At 39.9% G+C, this 18114-nt stretch overlaps 1 protein-coding gene across 2 annotated transcripts; it reads left to right on the top strand.

Moving 5' to 3' along the window:
• The first annotated feature begins 8213 nt into the window (after positions 1-8213).
• On the top strand, positions 8214-17493 carry paxbp1 (PAX3 and PAX7 binding protein 1). 2 transcript variants are annotated; one of them, XM_086176850.1, is made up of 18 exons: positions 8214-8668; positions 8781-8903; positions 9448-9660; positions 9740-9961; positions 10054-10154; positions 10446-10669; positions 10978-11167; positions 12083-12206; positions 12882-12984; positions 13520-13635; positions 13740-13939; positions 14019-14166; positions 14277-14398; positions 14487-14563; positions 14660-14726; positions 15070-15216; positions 16503-16657; positions 16816-17493. In XM_086176850.1, exons 1-18 carry the CDS (start codon positions 8335-8337, stop codon positions 16934-16936), a joined length of 2787 nt encoding a protein of 928 aa, XP_086032976.1. In that variant the 5' UTR covers positions 8214-8334; the 3' UTR covers positions 16937-17493. The 2 variants fall into 2 exon arrangements, with proteins under 2 accessions (XP_086032976.1, XP_086032977.1); XM_086176851.1 differs by having other exon boundaries at positions 8784-8903.
• The last annotated feature ends 621 nt before the right edge of the window (positions 17494-18114 follow it).

Genomic DNA, 18114 nt, shown 5'->3' on the forward strand with positions numbered 1-18114 from the left:
ATACTGGGGTCAGTAACACTACAGATGCTATGTGTTTCTATACACAGTCACAAGAGCAATGTTTGCATAATGGTATATCTCTGTACCAGTCACAGAAAAACTCCTTATAAGAAGGCCATGGATATTTGTCATATTTGTGTAAGAAGCATATTTACCCCTCAAAACAAACACAGTCTTTTATGAAGACATTAATCCAGCTAGACTACACTTCTGGTTTGAAAGGACATTACCGAATGAGTTATGTTAAGAGAAGAGCTACACAAAGTGGTGTTGTCATGTCTTTTGCAATGTTCTCTGAGCACCAAAACTGACATGAAGTGAAACTGCAGTTTTCTTGGAAAACTGAAAACATTTAATATTGTCTGAGATGCCAATTTTCTCTTTTTTTTTCCATAATAATTTGCCATACCTTGTTTCCTTACAGAGGTGAAAAAGGTGTGCCCTTTGAAGAGGGCATCGTCTTTGCGCAGGCTTTTGCCAGCGTTTGATTCAAAAGCATCCAGACCATCAGCAGGCGATGGGATCTGAGATGAGGGTAAGATGGGATCCACAGAAAGAGAAACAACAGCATATAATAGAAATGCACTCCTGACTACATATCCATTTGAGCTTAAGTATGTAATCCACGATTTCTGCTGATTGGACTTAGACACCTGAGGAATAGAGGTCAAATGTTTCTTCTTCTTCTCCTTTCGGCTTTCCCTTCAGGGATCGACACAGCGAATCAACCTTCTCCATCTAACCCTATTCTCTGTATCCTCCTCTCTCACACCAACTACCTCTCGCTACGTCCATAAATCTCCTCTTTGGTCTTCCTCTAGACCTCTTGCCTGGCAGCTCTAATTCCATCATCCGTCTCCCGATATATTCGCTATCCCTCCTCTGTACATGACCCAACTATCTCAGTCTGGCTTATCTGACCTTCTCTCCAAAACGTCTAACATGTGCCGTTCCTATGATAGACTCATTCCTGATCCTATCCATCCCAAAAGAGAACCATAGCATCTTCATCTCTGAAAATGTTTATTCTAGAATGTGCACTTCCTGATCAAAGCTAGCGATCATTGGATTCTCTTGGGATTTAACCCAATGTGATATGATTTCATCCTTCATCCATGGATGGCGCCTTATAACCAGGGCCATCCTCAATATTACCTTTGGACACTCTCTTCTTTAGGTCATTTTCGCCGTCAAAGAGCTGTGACAAAACCTCATTGGCAGCAGACCTTTCCTTAGAGGTCATTTTCAATTGAGATTGGGCCTGAAAAGAAAGGTATGCGGTGCAGCGAAATGGTTTAAAAGGCTGCTGCGCGAGGTTTTATACGTTAACACTCCTCTATCTTGAGTGAACTATCAATGTCCTCGCAGGAACTGTACTTTCTCGCCCTGGGATTCCTTCCCCGGCCAAGATGTGTAACTATGGCTCCCAGTGATTATGCTTTGATGTTACCGTGAGTGATAGATGAGAGAGGGAGGAGGTTAAAGGAGAGGAAAGGTGATGTTGCTGACACAGTAGTTTGAGACAACTTTCTACCCCTGCACTTAAAAAAAAAAAAAAAAGTCTCTACCACTTTTCTGTCTGCACTCCTGAAACTCACAAACGCACCTGCCTCATCTAGAAAATGGGAAAAGTATAAACTGAGAATAAGGGCTGGGAAAGAAGCGTGAAATGGGTAACGTCAAATTTTTATTCTTATGCGTGAAGGAGGCTGAACTTGGGGGTCAAAGCCATATGCGCTACCGTGGTTTAACCGCTGAGATAAACACAAACTAGCACGGCTCCTGAGCCGCAGGAGCCCTGGAACATGTGACAGGAGAAGCCCGAGACGGCAGACGGAAAATTCAGGGCTACGACTCTTTTCTAAAAAATTAATTTTTCCCGGACTTTTCGAAGACAATTCCAGCAACAATCTAGCTGGCATTACAGACGTTATGAAGCATATTTCCCTGCTGCGCTGCTCAGCAGAGATCGGGCTTAATTAGGCTGAAGTTTGTTGATTATCTCTTAAATTGTATATTCTACCGATTATTCAATCCAAAAATTGAAAGGGAATAAAGGTGTTGTTTCTCTGTGTCGTTTTTGAAATTTCATAATTATTGGCAAATTTCTATCTCATTTAAACTTGTTCAATTCTGATTCTCCGAGTAATTTCTTGCCGATGTGTTTGCCGTTAGATTTGGGATTCTCTGGGTTTTTAGCTGATTTTTAAAGCTTATTTATTGGAATTTTTCAATGATTTTGAAAACAGTCTGGTGAAAATACTTAAGTTAAACAATGACTGGAAGGACTTAGTGAATGAGAAAATATCTGTCATCACATTAGCTGGAACAAAAATAAGATTTTTGCAAAAGAATGTGTATGTTTTTTGGTTGATAGGGGGTTGAAGAAAAGAAAATATATGAATATATTTGAATAACTATCCAAGACAATGGAACATTTTCCTGGGCTTTCTGTTTATTCTTCTCTTTTCCATGTACGTCCGTCAGCTGGACAAGTTGTCAGGTCTGTCAAAACTTTTTTGAGTGGTTTTTCGGGGCGTGTTGGAGCACTCGGTATGTAACTCATGTAAAATACTCACATTATGTCACATATACACATATGCTCTCAAACCAACTTTGAAAAATAATTATTCCATCAAAGCGTCTCTGTTGTGGTGGAAAGGAGGTGTCAGAACAGACAGTCCCGCATTTAATTAGTTTTATTTGTACTTCAGTCCTTCTTTTTTGAAAAAGAAAAAAAAGAAGAAAAAAAAAATCACAGATAAATGTTACATTTTATTCTATCATATAACTTAGAAGCAAAAGCAGCATTAGTATAAAATGACATATGTGGCTGTTATTCAGACTCTGAGAGAGGACTAAAACGTACTCTGCTTGCAGAGAGCATACATAGCAAATCTAAATAAAAATGACCTCAATGGTTCCCGATCCCCCGTCTGATAGTAATAATTAGTTATCCGGTTTGACACGTAGATCATCACTTCAAAGGATAATATTAGGTGAGAATGCTAATTCCAACATTATAATTATCTATCTTTAGGGGGAGAAATGATTAATGAAAACAAGAATGCATCGGTAGATATTAACAATATTGGGTATTTCATTTGCAGACAAAGAGTGACAGATGACTTCAAACCAAAGAAAGTGACAGATGAATTTTGAGACCCTAATTTTCACTCAACTAATATACATAACCTTGCATTAATTGGAGTCCTTTGTAAGAGGTGGAAGGTGCAGGTCCTCTTGCCCTTCCATTACAGTGCCTCTTTTTTTTTAATCTCATTCCATCTTCATTACCTCTTGACATGCACACTGTGTATTTAATAAGCCAAGTTATTCAACCTTGATGTTTGTTCCATCAGTGCAAATGAAACCTCAGCTTCCATAACTTTGCTTTTATAGTTACTGTCTCCTGCTGGGCAATTTAAATTGGCATTACTCCTGCTGCTCTACTTAAAGAAGAAAGACATACTGTGCTCTCCTTTCACCACGCTCCCCTGCACACACAACAACTAACCAAATAATGAGATATGTCCCGCACAAATTAAGATGCTTTTCTTATACAAATAATCACCTCAAATGGTCACATTGAGAGAGCCTTCTCCCAGGAACGAGAGGGGTAATTTGATGTGCCTTATGAACTTTTGAAATGCGGTATTGATGCCATCTTTATTCATGCTGGCATGTTTCGGATGCATTCAATGGATCAGGAAATGTCATTGTATTTCATTAGTATTTATATATATATATGAGTGAAGTATGGGGGTATCGCCACCACAAATAACACAAATACTGGCTCACGAGAAGCAACAGTGCCATCAAGGGGCTTTCATGGGAATTCCAACATTCGATTAGTAAAGGACAGCTTAATTGGAGCTCTAAAAAACCTCCTTGGGTGACTTAACTCCAGAATGACTTCTGGTGTGTGCTGATTTTTGCTGGTGGCCAGTTCAACTTTAAGGACCCAAGAAGGGAGTTCATGACTGGGATTTTCTACGGGTCGGTAATGTAGAACTAACATCAACACTACGCCATCTGAATCAAATCAAATGTATATTCCTACGTTTATCAAATGGGGAAAGTAACATTCCCAAACAACATGAGTACAAGAAATATGATTGTTTTGTTAGCTGATCATAAAACATTACTGAAAATGTCTCATTCATATAATGCATTGCCCAAATTGATTTGATATTCATTTGCAAGTGGAATAATTTAGTTGCTTTTCCCAGATATTCAATTCATGAATTAAATAGAACATGACTCCATTGTCAACTCTATCATCTAGTTGGTAGTCACTGATGGATTGCATGGTCTTTCTGCTCCACCAACTTTACTCCACTGTGATGAATGTGTCATCAGGAGAAAGGGCATGGGGACTTTAAAATCTGAAATGCTAGCATTAATTGGGAGATATTTTGTGGAGATATTTATCTCCAATTATCATTTTAATGGCAAAGGGTCATCTTGACATTAATTAATCACAACATATCACTCCAGCCTCATCTGTGCTGACACTTTAATTTCAGCAGTTATTATCACTACTACGGCGAAGACTGCACTGTGTTAAATAATGGCTCTGTAATGACCCTCACTAACTGCATCACACATGTCTGGCATTTAATAAAACAACTATGCCTTGTCGAAGTCCAGAATACATATTATCTGATCTGTAGAGACATGCTCCTCTCAACTCTTCCATTATCAATAATGTGGTTAACATGTTACATACTGGAGTAATCAAGTGTTAATCCGGGTCTACGCATTAAGATCATTAATCTGCATCACATTTGCATGAATATGTAAATATATACATTGTATGTCTGTGCGTGGATGTACTGTATATAAACATTAGATAGATAGCTGGATGGATGGATGGATGGATGGATGGATGGATGGATGGGTGGATGGGTGGGTGGGTGGGTGGATGGATGGATGGATAGATAGATAGATAGATAGATAGATAGATAGATAGATAGATAGATAGATAGATAGATAGATAGATAGATAGATAGATAGATAGATAGATAGATAGATAGATAGATAGATAGATAGATAGATAGATAGATAGATAGATAGATAGATATGCTCAACAAGAAGACTCTGCTGGTGCCTAAATTCCTGCTGATTGAAGAAAAACCACGGTGGCGCAACCATTGCATTGCACAGTAAAACCTGTTTTTGACTTTACCCTAATGAAGGTCTCCAAACCAAAAATATGGCATTTGCTCAGGAACAAACTTCCATAGATCAAAGTGTCTCCAGACACTTTCTTTAAGTGTGTACTGAAACTTGTCAAACTGTCGACTTGAGAAATTTGGGTTTAGGATTTCTTTTTCTGAAGTCATCATAGGCTCCTTTCAGAAAGCCTCACATCATTTAAAACAAATTTATAATTTGGTAAAAGGATGTTTTCAACTCTCTTGACTTAGAGAGTTTTATTTTGGGGGTTATTCTAACCTTTTCAGATATTTATTTATTGGTAAATATTACTGATATTTGTATTATTAATACATAATAAAAAATTCTGCCCGATGTGGATTTGGATGATTTGTCTTTACAATACCAGCAAGACACAAGGTATTTTACAGAGCAAGGAAAATATAGTACTGTAATGTAATATGCATATACAGTGTATCACAGAACAAGCAAGGGCTGAAGCAAGAAGATGTATAGCTGAAGTGTCAAAAGAAAGCACTTGGCTAATGAGCAAGTATTTTTAGAAATCTCTGAATATTTTTTTTTCCACTGGAAAGGAATGAAGGAAGTGAAAAGCTGCTTCACCTTGTTTGGTTCTTGCACTGAATATTTCTGGCTCAGTTGACCTCAGGGCTGTGAATGCTTCATAAGGTAGTGATAAATTAGAAATGTATTTCGGCCACAGTCCACAGAGTGAGTTTTTGTCAAGTAATGGGATTTTAAAAACATTTCCTTTCACATGCAGGGCACCAGAAGAGTGATTTTAAGGACTGTGTGATGTGATCCACATCCTTGTTTTTGGGGATGACTCATACTGCGATGTCAAAAATGAGCTTCGGCTGTCTGATTGATTCCCTGCTGTGTCGGCACAATAACAGTACATTAAAATCCTTTAAACTGAATTAATTGAAAATTTTACCTGTATGTTGTCTTCTTTTTTAAGGGAAAAGACGTAGTTATGTAAATTGATTTGGTACTAAGCTACGTGTGACTTAACATTCGCGCCTAATAAGAATTACTATGCCAAGATATCGCACATGTGTTGTAATTCAAGGGGTACAGAGTCAAGGTACACATTTTAATCACTCATTCATTAGTTCTTTCATTCATTATTGATACTGCCTCGCCACTCGGGGCAACTTAGGTCACCATTCAACCTATTGAATGTTTTTGGACAATGGGAGGCCACCAGAGAACAAGGAGAGAACATACAAACTCCACACAGACAGGCACCCTGTCGGAATTGAACCAAAACAAAACACAATGCTCTAATAGTCTTTGGTGTAAATAAAAACAACAAAAGTAATTGTGTAATTTTTTTCAGTTATTTTTCCATCCACATTTGTTATATTGGTAGTACACATACCAAGTAAATATAAGGCTCAATGTGTGCCAGGATACTGAATAGGAGAGGCCTTTGAATTGAGGAACTCAAGTTAATTTTTACTTGCTAAAATTAATAAATGATCTGGAATATTCAGGTGCATTGTGTATGTGCAGTTTGTTGAATGGCAAAACCATGAAAAATCCAGCATTGAGATCCAGTTAAACCAATTAGATGTTGTTTTTCAAATATGACTGACAGTTGATATTTATATTGTTTGTTCTACATGTCATGGTTGGGGCTTAATCCTGCACACAAAAGCATTAAACAAAAGCATTGGTCTGCTAAAAAAAACAACCTTGGATAGATGATTTTAGTTACTTAGGTTATAAATTGCATTTGTATGAAAACAGCATAATTTAAATGTTGAGGGAATACAAAGACATATTCAAATTGAATGGATGTAGAATTCTGACAACATGTTGATGACCCTTTTGGTTAAAAGGTAATATTTTTGTGTTCTTCACTTTGTCACAAATAAATCTAATACTGCCATCTACTGGACAGCTTTCTTCAAGCATAAAGTCCATTTTTGTGTACTGTCAGGTTAGATGTCAACTTTAGAGAACATTTCACAAATTTGTCTGAACATGTCTCGAACTTTGCAAGAGTTCCATCCATTTAAACTTTTTAAGATACGTTTGTCTTGCTTTTAACCTGAGTCATCCCCTTTCCTGACTTCCTTTGCAGAATTGACTTCAAGGTTCTTTTAATCACCCATGAAGACTCTTAATGGACTGACTGAGGTCTTATCCCCACGAGTCCCAGTTACCATTAACAGAATCTCTGCTGAAGAGCAATGGGGACAGAGTTCTAAAAAACAACTTCCGAGGTTCTGGTACATGCTGCAAGAGGAACTATACCAGGGCAAATTTGTGGCCTCCTTTGAATCCATGCTTCAAATCTAAGCAAGACTTTGACCTTGTATAAATGTTTAATATTAAACCATTTGTCCCTTCTCAGATGACATTGGGAAAGGGGCAGGGTACACTCTGGACTGTCGAGTACAGGGCCCTCATTCACTCTGATCCCCACCTATGGCGGTTTAGAGTATCCCGCTGGGATTGGCTCTGGCCCCATCACAACCCTTTGAGCAGGATGAGCAGTATAGACAAGAAATATACAAATGAATTAATTGTTTCTATGTACGTTCACACCTAGCGGTTTCAAAGCACCTTACACTGATTGAGCTGCCATGCAAGGCACACTAAGAAGTCCATCAGGAGCAACTTAAGGTTCAATGCCTTGCCCAAGGACACTTCAGCATGAAGACACGGAAGGGGGTCAATGGAAGCAAGCTCACATTACCAACTGAGCCACAGCTGCCCAGTTAGTTATCATTTCCTTAGTTGTTTATATAGTTTGACCTGTTTTGAACTACACTGCAGCCCCGAGGGGAAGCACGCCAGTGTTCCCTTTGAGCGGGTTCCAGGTGTCAGGAAGGGCATTGATGCAAAACCTAAGCCAGACTAAATATGCGAAGCAAACATTTGGCGTTAACACTGGATCGGTCGGAGTAACGTGTGATGGGGGTAGTTGAGTCGCTGTGGTATGTACTCGTTTTAATCGTTAGAGGGCAGTAATAAACAATTCTGTTAAAATCGCTCCGAATATAGGGGACGAAGAAGAAACGGGTTACCTGAGAGAAAATGGCTGCGTGGACCCGTGGAAATAATCCTCCTCCGCTTTAAGCACAACACGTTGATGCCATACGATCGGAAATGCACTGTTGTACTTAGCAAAGAAACAGCATGTTTAAAAAAGCGAAACGAGCTAACTTCCGGCGAAGAAACGACTCCGACGAGGACGAGCCGGAGGAGAGTCCGCCGCCGCCGCCGCCGCCGCAGCAGCAGCTGCCTCCGCTGGCGCCGACTCTTTTTGGGCCCGTTGTGGTGGAAGTCCCGTTTCTGGAGACTAACAGCGGCGTTAGCTTAGCATCCGGTAGCGCGGATAACCGCCAAACCAACGGCGTGTCGGCTATTTTTAACAGCGTTAAAGCTCTGAAAAAGGAAAAGAAAGTGAAAGAAACTGTCCCCGTCACAGCACCCGCAAAAGCTAGTTTGCTGAGTTTTGACGACGAAGAAGGTAACGTTGTCGTTTGGCTAGCAGGTTAACGATGCTATCTGTATCGCCAGGTCAAGCGTGGGTAATGTGTGTTCTTTAGTGGCTCAAACATCGTCTTCTCATGTGTTGACAGAAGGATCCGAGGTGTTCAGGGTCAAGAAATCCAATCACAGCAAAAAGATCGTCAAACAGTTGAAACGAGAGTATAAGGAAGACTTGGAGAAGTGCGGCACAGTCAAACATGAACCCAGATCAGGTGGGAAAGACTTCCATTCAGCCCCAATGCCTCTTAGCATCAGCCTCCTCTGCTGTCACATTGAGAGGATTTCTACTTTCGTAGACTTTGCAGAAGAGATAATTCTTCTTATTAAAGCACTTGATAGTCACCGCATAACTATGCATGCTGCCATGTTATGTAATTTTAACCTCATTGTGGGGAGGCATGCATTGGATGTTTAGTATTTAGATTTTGCAGGTACAGTGTAAATAATGGTTGTTATAGAAAATGTAATTTCAAGAATGCAAGCTGACACCGATATTAAAATTCAATGGCCCTTAATTTATTAGGCCCCAGAACTGGATTCTGCTGCATCTAGTTCGCTCACCTATCTTTGACTAACATTCAGGAAAGCGATTGTTTTCCCATGTTGTATGTCGCCGTTGGAATTTGCACTGTGCTGCCATTGACAACAACTGTTTTAAAAGGGGCTTCATTTCAATGGTGTAACCTTTGTACAATTAGTCACGAGGAGCTTGCAAAATGTCAAAGTTTTTGACATATCTACCTTTCCCTTACTTAGACACTCCATCTCAACCTCCAATTACCATCAAAGAGGAGGTTGTCAGTAAAATTGGTGGTGAACAAGGGGAAGAGGAGATGGAGGTGGACAGTACTGACGAGCAGGAGGAAGACACAAAGAGTCAGGGGGGCCAAATGGCTGGTCAAGTCTCCAAGAGCAAAAACACCGGAGCAACTTTCAACACACTTTCCTCACTCAGTACTCTCAGGCCAGGTATGACACGCATTTATATTTTCTCCATCAGATGATGTTACTTCCAGCACTGCCCTAATACATTTTGTCTTCACTCAAGGGGAGATCCCAGATGCAGCATTTATCCATGCTGCCAGAAAGCGACGGCAGTTAGCAAGGGAGCAGGGGGGCGAGCTCCCTCTGGTGGAGACTGAAGCCCCTAAAAAGAGACTGACCCGAGAAGACCAAGACGTCAGCGACGATGAAGACGAAGAGGAGAAGAGGATCCGTTTTAGTGGCGTCCGGAGCAAGAGCCAAAGGCAAAAGATAGCTGAGGAGATAGGTATCAAAATAATGTACTTCTCTGACCCTTTAATGATAGACTGTTGATTTCACTCAGCGATTCAGGCTTAATAATCTCCCCTGCATACACAGGTATTGAAGGCAGTGATGACGAGGCATTGGATGCAGGTCAAGATGAGGAGGTGAGCCGCTGGGAGCAGGAGCAGATCAGGAAAGGAATCAGTATACCCCAGGTACGCTGTAATAGCGCTCTACAATAATTAGTCTTACATCTCTGTATAACTCAGAAAACTGTTTACATTGACACTTTTTGTTTTATAAACATCCTCACATAGTGCATGAAATATATTGGTGCGCATTGATAACATCCCCATCATTAATTGTCATGTCAATGGTAAATAGATCAAGCCAAATTTAACGTCACAATTCCTGATTTTTAAAGTCTGCAAAACTATTAATGTTTTAGGAGAAAAATGTTCATCCATGGTGATAAAGCAATATTTCGCATTGTGTCTCATGACCAGGTCCAAAGCAGCCAGCCAGAAGACAACACGGCCTACTATCAGAACAGCTACGATGTCCAGCCTTACGGCTCTTCCTACAACATGCCTTTTACCTACAGCACAGTCACTCCACAGACTGGCAAGCCAGCTGGCCGAGCTGACAATGGCTCTGTTCACTTTGGGGCCTCTATTAGGGACTTAACCCCAGTATCCATTGATCTGGTAAAGAAACGCCTGCAGGATAGGTAGGTTAAATGAGAGACCACCTTCTAATGCTTCAGTCATCAGCTCAGCAAATCTGTGCTGTGGTTTTGATGACCCTGCAAGCTACCAACAGATCTAAAAGCCAGGGAGGGAATGCCATCACCAGGGAGTTTACATTAATTCCTCACAATAAGCTTTCTTGTAATGTCTTTTTACTTGCCAAAAGCACTCTGAAGTGATTATGTACTCAGAGTATTCCGCTAAGACTATAGTAACTGCCATGCTGGTCTGCGGCAGCATCCCAAGTTGTTCTCGCTTACTGTCTTTCCTGTATGCCATGTGTCTGTAGGCTCAAGCAAATGTGTGCAGGCCATGACGCAAATGCCAATCGCTACAAGCAGATTGAAGAAGACCTTGCAGCGTCTGAGTGCACCATACAGCAGCTGGAGGGCTCATCCAATGACAATGCAGATCAATATAAATTCTTGCAAGAGATGCGAGGGTATGTTGGAGACTTGCTTGAGTGTTTCAGTGAAAAGGTAAGGGAGAATTTATCTGCTGTGCAATTAGCAGTTTCTGTCTTGTCTTTGTGATCCCTGACCACATGATATGGGTCTGAAGGAATAGAAACTTATACATTCCTTCCAATTTTGAAGCTTAATTTCTGACACAGTTGTCAATAATGCTAATTCATATAACCCTCAACCTAGTATGACAAAATAATGCATTTCTGCATCAATTGCTTCAATTACAAACTTGAAAGAAATGCCCAGTTATACAGCTACCTTATATTTCTAGTAGTCTTTGCCTGGAGCAGAGATTATTTTCGTGTCCTTTTTTTTTTCTTTGAACCAAAGAAGAGTTGCATGAAATCATATTCATAGAATGTTCTTAAAACACACGCACACACACACACACACCATACTATATTTTTGTCTGACTCAACGGAGCTTACTAAAAGTTTGTATAACAATTAATTATGGTCCTACAGGAGCAGAGAACAACAGCTTTATGGAAAAAAAGAAGAAAATTGGTCTAACAGATGTCCACTTGTTTACTGAACTCCATGACTTTGTTTTTAAAACTGATCAGGAGACTCAACACATAGTTCGACACACCCCGCTAACAAACTCTTATCAGCATCAGTTAGCCTGGAAGTCACCTCTGTAAGGCTGGAACTGAATGTTGTCAGTGTTTGTGGTCCGTTCATTTAATAATGTTTTTCCAGTTGGCCTGTAAAAGCTTCCTGATAATCATATTGGCTGAATTGTAAATGGAAGGAGTTCAAACCTCTTTCCAAGAATTATGTGTTTTCACCCCACACTAATCATGATCTGGTTCCAGTATTTTATTGCCCATCGTGGTCCTCTTCTCCTTCCAGCAAGACAATCCATTGACTCGGAGCCCTGCTTTGTTTTTTGGTCAGAGGTCACAGAAGGCATCATATCTTTCAGGTGCCTGCTGTCCTGGAGCTGGAGGCTGCCATGCACCAGTTACTAAGGCAACGGGCCTCAAGACTTGTCCAGAGAAGACAGGATGATATTAAAGATGAATCGTCGGAGTTTGCAAGCCTTTCAAGTCAGTCCATCTTGAAGGTTTTTATGATTTATTTGAACGGCCTCGTTAGTTCTGTGTGTGTCAGTGTTTATGGGTGTGTGCGTGTGTGTGTGTGTGTGTGTGTGTGTGTGTGTGTGTGTGTGTGTGTGTGTGTGTTGCATACTGTCAGCATTTCCCACTTCTCTTATGTTCCCTTCATGAATGCGATGGATGATTGTGGTTTGAATGTGAGTGAGTGTATATGTTTACACAGGGAAAATGTTTAATGGAGTAGCTGTTTCAGCTGCTCTGTAATGGCTGAGTCTCACGGGAAGCGGGTGGTTGTAGCTCCACTACAGTGGCAATGATGGTCACTTAAAAGATGACAAATAAAAGAACAATTTGTGACTTGCTGCCTGTCCTTGTAACTTGTAGCAAGTTTCAGCCAGGTAAGTGATTAGGAAATGATTGTCTCATTTCTACTAAAATTGTCGATAATCAAAGTTGATGTTTTGTGCTAGAAGTGCCAAATAAGAGCTCCACATTGTTAACATGGTTCATGAAATAGGTTTTCTTACGCAGTTTCCAATGAGAAATTAATCTATTCCAAATTTTAACACTCGCTGTATGAGATGTTAGATGGTCAGAACAAGTGTGGGGTAATGGATTGTCTCAACCTTTAATTCGGGGCCCTAATATGGATCCTGTCTCTTGCAGATAAAGCTGTCATGGCACCTAATCTAGACTCATTTGGCCGAGATCGCGCCGCATACCAAGAGCACAGTCGACAAAGGAGGATCGCAGAAAGAGAAGCGCGACGGTAAGATGTTGAGTTTGAGACAGATGTTTTGTGATGTACTGCATGGGGTCAGTTTTTACAAAGCGCATTTTTGTACTGCTCATGTTTATAAATATGTGATATTAGGAAACGGTTAACTTTAGAAGACCCCAACCATGACTTTCCAAGGTTTGATGTTCCTAGAGGAAAAAACAAAGAAATTAATAGAAAGGAAAAGGGTTGCTGTCTAGTTATGGCAGCATCATTTGCTCTAGAGGCAAAAGGGAAATCCTGATCATGGCAAAATTCTAAAAATGTAATTTGTACAAGACTCACTCCTATCATGATTAGTATTGTTAAGTAAACATACATGGTAAATCATGAAGACATAATTTACATGGCTTTGGAGTCAATATATAAACAATGTTAAAAGTTTTATAAAATGATTAACAGAATTTCATGCAGTTATTGAAGTATTGTTTTGCTTTGTGAATATAGTCCCAAAGTCTGACATTTTAGGGTGTCTGATCAGGCCTGTTTGTTTGTTGCGTCATTGCTTTTGAATTACTGCCCATAGAACTCGAAGGCGACAGGCCAGAGAGCAGAACGGAAAGAGGGCTGAGCATAACGAAGGCTTATCATCTGACGATGAGGAGACCTCTACTGACATTACCAGCTTCAATATGGAGAGAGGTGCGTGATTTAAAACAGCAGCACAACCAGCAAAATTTGCAATTTATGGATCTGTTATTATTTGAAGATTACTAAGAGGTTTCTCTTTTCTTTTCCCTGTCAAGATCGTATCATCAGGGAGTGTAAAAAAGTATTTGAGGATGTGGTGGAGGACTTTCATTCCCTTGACTGCATCAAGTCCCATTTTGAAGTGTGGAGGAGAGAATATGCAGATTGTTACCGAGACGCTTACATCGGCCTCTGTCTGCCCAAGCTCTTTAACCCCTTGGTCCGTCTGCAGCTGATTACATGGAACCCTCTTGAGGTAAAGCAAATCATTTGACACCTTCTTTTAGAGGGATGATCGAGAAATATTGAAATCCATTTTTTCTTCTCTTGTCCAGGCGCAGTGTGCCAATTTTGAATACATGCTCTGGTTTGAGTCTTTGTTATTTTATGGGTTTGAGGAGAACATTATTGTGGATGAAGGAGATGGCGATATCAGCCTACTCCCCGCCATTGTGGAAAAGGTCATCCTCTCTAAGCTCACAGGTAAAGAAATCCATCTATTTGCAACTCTAGTTAAAAAAAAAAAAAGTTTGCTCGGCATTGCTTCCTGTCCAAATTCATTAATGTTTTTTTTGTGTGTTTGTGTGAGCCAGTTCTAGCAGAGCAAGTGTGGGATCCGCTTTCAGGCAGTCAGACCAACCGGCTGGTGGGCTTCATTCACAGGCTGATGAAAGGCTACCCCACTGTGCTGCACGGGGACAATCGATATACACAGGTAACACTCTGATTGAAAAGCAGAATTGCTTGTGCCTATTCAAGACACTTTAAATCATAACATTCATTTATTTTTCTGTGAATATCAGGAGTTTTTGAGAACGGTTGTCTTACGAACAAGGCGGACACTGGATGAAGATGTCTTCCTTCCACTCTACCCCAAAAAGTTTGTTCAAAAACTTGTTATGCTTTTGAGCTCGTCCAGTTATTGTTAGACCCAGTCGATAACAGTCAGCCTGTGTTTGTTTTTGCTTTCATTTAGTGTGCTGGAAAACAAAAACAGCGGCCCCTACTTGTTCTATCAGAGACAGTTCTGGACATGTGTGAAGGTAAATTAAGAGTTGAAACAACATCACTTTTATTATTTTTGAATGACCTCCAGTCTTTTTTATATATCATATATTTGCTAATGTTATTGTACACAAAATAACTTAATGAAGAAAAATAGTTTCTCTGCTAATTTTGTATCCGTCACATAGTTATTAACATCAGATCCATAATTCTTAATCAGGTACATAATACACTTTGCTTATTCTCAACACTAATGTCGAGCTAATTCAAGCATTTAGTCTTATTGAAATGGTTCAAGTGTGTGTGTGAGTGTGTGTGTTAGACGTATCTAATTGTCTGCTCTGCGTGGATAGAGTCTAATCCTCTGGTCTCTGTTCGTAGCTGATGGGTAATATCCTGCAGTGGGAAGGGATCCTGTCCAGTCCCTGCCTGAGAGACCTGGCGTTAGACAGCACTCTCAATAGATACATACTCTCTGCTCTGCAGACCTCGGACAATTGTGAAGATAATGTTGAGAAGTCCCAGAAGGTAGGAACCAAACTCTCTCATCCATGCTTAATGCTTATAGGAAACCTCACCAAAAAGCTCAGTTGAGATCCATTCCATTCCTGCCTCAGAGGTGCGGCTCACATATATATCTTGTGTAAGGTTCTGCGTATGTATTTGACTTAGTTAATAAAGCTGATAAAAAAATCTTCAGCCCAGCTCTTCGTCTCAACCCAGATAAAACGCCGTCGACCATGAAGTTTAAATGCCTTTTCCTCACTCATCAGTTCTGAGTTTCTGATTTTTCCCCAATTACGAGGATCCTTCTGTGGTCAAGGGATTAATTGAGTTTTATTGCTTGTTAAATCACATAATCGTAAATCTGAACGTGTCAAGTAGTGCATTTAATTAAGGCTTGGTGACATGGGATAAAATTAATTTCCCTGTGTTTCGTAGCTCATCTTAAAATAACAATCCGAGTTTGTCTGGCACAGTTAGGAGTCATTAATTTCACTTTTAATTAAATGATTAAAAGTTTTATTTAAGTAATAAAATGCATTTGGCACAGCATTACTGATCCACTCTTTACAGTCTATAATTTTAATCTTTAAAAATATTGCTAATATTGCAAATTAACTGACACTTTACTAGTCCTTGCTAACCTCATTATTCTAACATATTGCTGACCAATTTACATGCATTGTATGCTCTGATTAATTTCTTAGTCATTTTTTGCTTAGATAATTGATTTATTTTCATGAATGATATGATTATTCACTAGTGATTTATGGCAAGAACAGTCAATAGAGGGGGCCAAGTATTTTGTGACTTATCAACAATGTACTCATGAACTTTTCATTCTGACATCCTTGAAAACATGAAGTAAACTAAGGACAAGAAGTAATAAGCCCCAAAACAAAAGTGAATGCGCAAAAAGTACAGAAAACATGTTGTTTTTTTCTCCATGACATAACAGATGTCATACAGATACATAACAGATTTTAAAGTAGCCACAGTACTGTATCTGATAGACAATCTGCATTACCTTCACAAGACTTTCATTTAATCGCTCCAATATCCAGCTTCTAACCAAGTGTGAGCAGCTTCGAAAAGTGTCTTGTGGCAACACAACATCCTTATACCTCAGATTTTTAAACAAACTGATCTGTGGAACCTAAATCTGCTTATCCACTAGGAGGCGTTAATGCTTATTCAGGCCTTTCAGAATTGACCATTTGTGTTTTGAAAATGTGTGCCATTTTGGCTATCAGTGGCTTACTGTCAAACAGTGACTCATTCTTATTTGGCCTTTCTTGCTCTTGTTCCAGGTGATTGACTGTTTACCAGCACAATGGTTTTCGGGCCTAAAGGGTCAGCAGACGCTGCCTCAGATGGAACCATTTTGTCGTTACCTCGCCCACATCGGCAATACATTGTACCGAAGCAGCTTGGGGGGATCTGATCTCGACCGGCGGGCGGCAAAGTAAGATCCCTTACATTCAGTGTGAAAATACACAGGGCGAAAGGTCTCGCTGTATATTCACGCTGTAAAGCTGCAGTGTTCAGCGTGTTTGATCACATCTTTTAAGCTGTGCTGCCATTATCCATGTTAATTCTAGTGTAACTTCTTATTACCAACAGGGAAAAAATCAAAGACGTTGTAAAAATGTTGGGGCAGGTCAATGCTCTGGACCACATCATTGCCATGGCTGCAGAGCAGGGAATCAAAGACATCAAGACACTTTGGGAAGCCAAGTTATAGAGGAAGACATGAGGGCAAAATGTGATTTGTCTTTTCTTTGTTCAATGCATTATAAGTCTTAGCATCACGCAGTCAGATTCTGACAAAGGATCAATAACTGATGCAAACAAATTGCAGTAGAAATGTAAATAATGTTCATACTGTATATAAGGGTGTCTTAATATACCGGTTAACACAAAGGTGATGTGGCTAAAGATGGCCTACAATGCCCACACAAAACAACTTCTAACTTATACATAACAGTAGTCTTTTGATTGATGGATTTTGTGGGAGTTTAAAGTCATCAACCAGACTTTTCTGGCATCTGTTGGCAAAAGTCTGATCTCTGATCAATTGAACCTAAACAACCTGACTTTTCAAAAACCAGTCATTCTACTCCCCTCACTGTTTTCCTCACCCAGCTGTTGTGCCAAAAGACTTTTTAAGCCGAGTTAAGCTTCCATCCCTCTCATTTCCCGCCCCGAATGTCAGAGCTGAGAGCTTTGTGTTTGGATTTCTAGGTTTTGTTTTAGCTAGAATTCTGATTGCCTGTGAATAAAATTTGCACTTGAAAGTTACTTGCTTTGTCTCAGTCTATCAGCAAACTGCAAGGCCATGTAAAATTAAGTTGCTTTGTCCGTTTATCATCATATCCAATTTGAATGATTACTGTCTTAACAAAATGAAAATGTCACTTGAGTTACCTGTGCTGCTTGACCCCAAGACAAATGTGATTTTCATACTTAACACGACAAAGCCAAGGTATTCAGCTGTGCAAATGCATATCTAGGAGGAAACTTTAAAGAACTCTGACCTTGAGGTCTGATTTGTGACATCTCAAGTCATATGGAAGTAAATTTGGGCCACATAGGGTTCTGCTATCCCATGAGTCAATGCTTTTGTGTATTTATGTATCAGTGATAAGTATTACCATTCATCTTAATGGTATTCATATGCTTTCACACTGGTATCAAGCCATTAAGAACACCATTTTAGGTAAGTGGTGTGTTTCTTGAAGTTGGTTTGGTCCTGAGACTCAGTAAACCCTCCACAAGTTGCAGCTGGAAATGCACGGCTGATAAACTGATTCTTCAATAAATAGTTCTAACTGCAGGATGATGTTCAGAATAAAAGGCCACAGTGCAAGGTTATATTCATTTTTTTCTCTTCTCTTGCAAATAAAATATCGAGACTTGTAG

This window comes from Fistularia commersonii, chromosome 29, assembly GCF_037954325.1.
Source record: "Fistularia commersonii isolate RoL2024-O1a breed Wild chromosome 29, RoL_Fcom_v1.0, whole genome shotgun sequence".
Lineage (NCBI taxonomy): Eukaryota > Metazoa > Chordata > Actinopteri > Syngnathiformes > Fistulariidae > Fistularia > Fistularia commersonii.

What these genes read in the sequence shown, in the direction of transcription:
- paxbp1 (XM_086176850.1), top strand. Translation starts at nt 8,335, where the DNA reads ATGTTTAAAAAAGCGAAACGAGCTAACTTCCGGCGAAGAAACGACTCC. An exon ending in ACTCAGTACTCTCAGGCCAG is followed by an intron (nt 9,661 to 9,739) that starts GTATGACACGCA and finishes TCTTCACTCAAG; the next exon opens with GGGAGATCCCAGATGCAGCA. An exon ending in CTTCCACTCTACCCCAAAAA is followed by an intron (nt 14,564 to 14,659) that starts GTTTGTTCAAAA and finishes GCTTTCATTTAG; the next exon opens with TGTGCTGGAAAACAAAAACA.